This window comes from Oreochromis niloticus, linkage group LG13 (genome assembly GCF_001858045.2).
Source record: "Oreochromis niloticus isolate F11D_XX linkage group LG13, O_niloticus_UMD_NMBU, whole genome shotgun sequence".
Lineage (NCBI taxonomy): Eukaryota > Metazoa > Chordata > Actinopteri > Cichliformes > Cichlidae > Oreochromis > Oreochromis niloticus.
The window spans coordinates 1,912,566-1,915,318 of NC_031978.2; the positions used below are offsets into that span (position 1 = coordinate 1,912,566).

General features: G+C 46.4%; 1 protein-coding gene across 2 annotated transcripts; it reads left to right on the top strand.

The window, feature by feature from the left end:
• The first annotated feature begins 393 nt into the window (after positions 1–393).
• LOC102075950 (putative glycine-rich cell wall structural protein 1) lies at positions 394–2,431 on the top strand. Of its 2 annotated transcripts, none has more exons than XM_005462203.4 (3): positions 394–529; positions 1,644–1,841; positions 2,191–2,431. In XM_005462203.4, the coding sequence occupies exons 1-3, from the start codon at positions 490–492 to the stop codon at positions 2,223–2,225; spliced, it is 273 nt and encodes a 90-aa protein (XP_005462260.1). In that variant the 5' UTR covers positions 394–489; the 3' UTR covers positions 2,226–2,431. The 2 variants fall into 2 exon arrangements, with proteins under 2 accessions (XP_005462260.1, XP_005462261.1); XM_005462204.4 differs by having other exon boundaries at positions 1,644–1,832.
• Positions 2,432–2,753: the final 322 nt, after the last annotated feature.

Here is a 2,753-nt window from a genome sequence, read left to right on the forward strand (position 1 = left end):
CCACTGTGTTTGAGCAGGAACAAGAAGTGATGCTCTACCACCAGATCTCTGTCTTTCACCTTCATGCTGTTGTCCTTACATTCATAGTCTACAAATTGTTTATGAGCGAGGTTTGCACTTGTCTCTCAACTGGAGGAAACTGTTCAGTCACCTGTTGGGCTCCCACCATCACAGGTGTATTTCACCTCAGTGCTGCCATCTTCTCAAACTACCGTTCCTGTTTGAGCAGGTCTTTTATTAAAAGTCTGAAGTAACCAACAACAACAGCAGTTGTCGTGAGCTGTCACTGTATAAATACGATAATAGATAAATGATGCTGCCGCCTGGCCTCAAACCTGTGTGACAGGTCAGCCCTGCGTGGCAGCCTCACCTGATTCCTCAGCAGGGCGGGAGCGGCGCTCGTACCCCATCGCCTGAGGGGACGAGCGCACCCTCGTGTATAAGACAGACGCTTCAGCATCCACAGACACACTCCGGGCAGCAGCAGTCATGGCAGACGGGATTGCGCGTGCTGTGGGACAGCAAGCCGGTGAGTTTGAGAAAAATCTCTCAGTTTTCATCAGCTTTAAATATTATTTCAAAGAAGAGAAGTTTTTATTCTGCTGTCTACAACAGCTTCAAACCTCAGAGAGTTTCCTTCAAAAGATTCAAAATATGAAGCTAAAATGAAAGATTTGTAATTAGGTTATAACAGTTTAGTTGAATCTCTTCATTCGTGTTTCATCTTTTCTTCATTACAAATGTGGCGATCAGCTGACTGAGCACTCACACTTTACTTCAGACTCACAATCAGGAAGCGATAACACTGTCTGCACGGCTGAGTTTGATCTGATACTAAATCACAGACTTTATGAATGAGCAGTCATTTAATTTTCAGTCTGCAGAAAAAAAAATGTAAATATTTAACGTCAATTTTGGACTTTGTTAAGAAGACGAGGTGTGCAACAATATTGATGCAAACACCTACAACACCTACACCGGCAGTTCCCCTTTTTTTGTGGAGTCGGTTTGTCCGTCCACATTCCTGCGTGAAACTGACAGGAATTTTCCACACGGCCGTGTCAGTGAGGGTGGCCTTGTTTACAGTGCAAACAATCATGTTGTCATAGAAACGTCAATGCAAAGTAAGTGTAATTATCGCACTCGGCCGTCGTTGTTCAGCCTGTTCTGCAAACTCAGCCGCTGAAGCGCAGGGAGCAGACACGAAGCACAGCGGGTACACGCCCACTTCACGCACAGTCACACCGCCCATCAGGTACTGCAGACACAAAAAGGGGAAACTGATCCACGCGTATCCTTCCACAGCAACGCTAACGTGAGGCCAGAAACTTTAGAGAGCGAGCTGAGGCCACCAGCTCCAACCTAGCTGCTCAGCATGGCTCCAAAAGTAGGGTCACCACAAACTAGCAGCACTACACGCACAGACACGGTTCACCTTTCAGCTGCCTTGGCTCCTGTTTCGTCCCTAAAACCGTCCGTCTGTGGCTGTGGAGCTGTGTCGGTACGTGGTTACAGATGGCCAAATACAGATGAAATAGCTCAAACTGGAAGTAGAAATAAGCAGTAATAATCAGTACATATATACAACCTGTGATGGTGAGAGCCCTTCAGGTGTGGATGCCTAAACGCTGTTTGTTGTGCAGGTAAGGTGGTGGAGGGTGGAGTGAAGAAGGCCATGAATGCATACGCGCAGAAGGGGCAGAAGGGTGGCCAGGAGGGTGAGAAGAAGAAGGAAGGAGGAGGAGGAGGAGGAGGCCTAAATATCGACGACGTGCTGTCATTCGACGGTGGAAACAAAAACGAGGGTCAGGGAGGAGGAGGAGGTGGAGGAGGTGGAGGAGGTGAGCGCTGTCTAATTGAGCAGCATTTTTAAACATTTTGTGTTTAAACATGTGACTTGGCATCGTGCAGGATGAAAGCAGAAAGCTGATTTACAACATGGAAAATAGATCAAATATTTAAATTTGATATGATTTCATTTTGAATTTGATGGCAGCCTGTCGTGTTATCATCCAAAAATCAAACCTGTACAGCTGTTATGAAAGAGGAAATTATCCACAGAGGTCAGTGTGGGAACTGACTCGCTGCTGCCTCTGCTGGACGTTAGAGGAACTGCAGCTTTAGGCCGAGACGAGCCCGCGTCGGGTCCATTTGTGTTTGTCTTATATAAATTTCTCGTTTCTCTCTCAGGTCTGGGGAACGTCGTTGGCGGGTTGTTTAAATAGAAAACCTCCTTCAGCCTCATCAAACCTCCACCTGCAGCCTCCTGAGATGACTGCATCATATCATGTTTGCTGTGTTTTATCTTCTTTCACTTCATGTTCAGCAGAAAATTCAAATTCTTCCGTCTGATTGTTTTATGATTATTATCATTATATTGTTTGTCCTGCTTTAATAAACAGGGTCAATTAAAAGAGCTTTGTCACCAGTGTCTCAGTGTGCATTACTTCCTGCTTTATTTTGTCAGTCGCCGGTCTTGTTTAGTCAGATTTAAGCAGTGTCCCAAATCAGGATCTGCATCCTTCAGAGGCTGCATTTGAAGGCCGATTATGTCACAGCGACATGATGAAGGCTGCTCCAAATGCAGCCGATAAATGCATCCTTCATTTCCCCGGATTTGAAGGATGGCTCAGGTGTACAGACTGAGGGACCCACTGCTGCACATCATCTGTGAGGCTTTGCACCCCTGATGATCCACCAGGACAAACTCAGCAGTGTGTGAGGAAGAGGAGGAGGAAGAGCCAGCAGCAGCT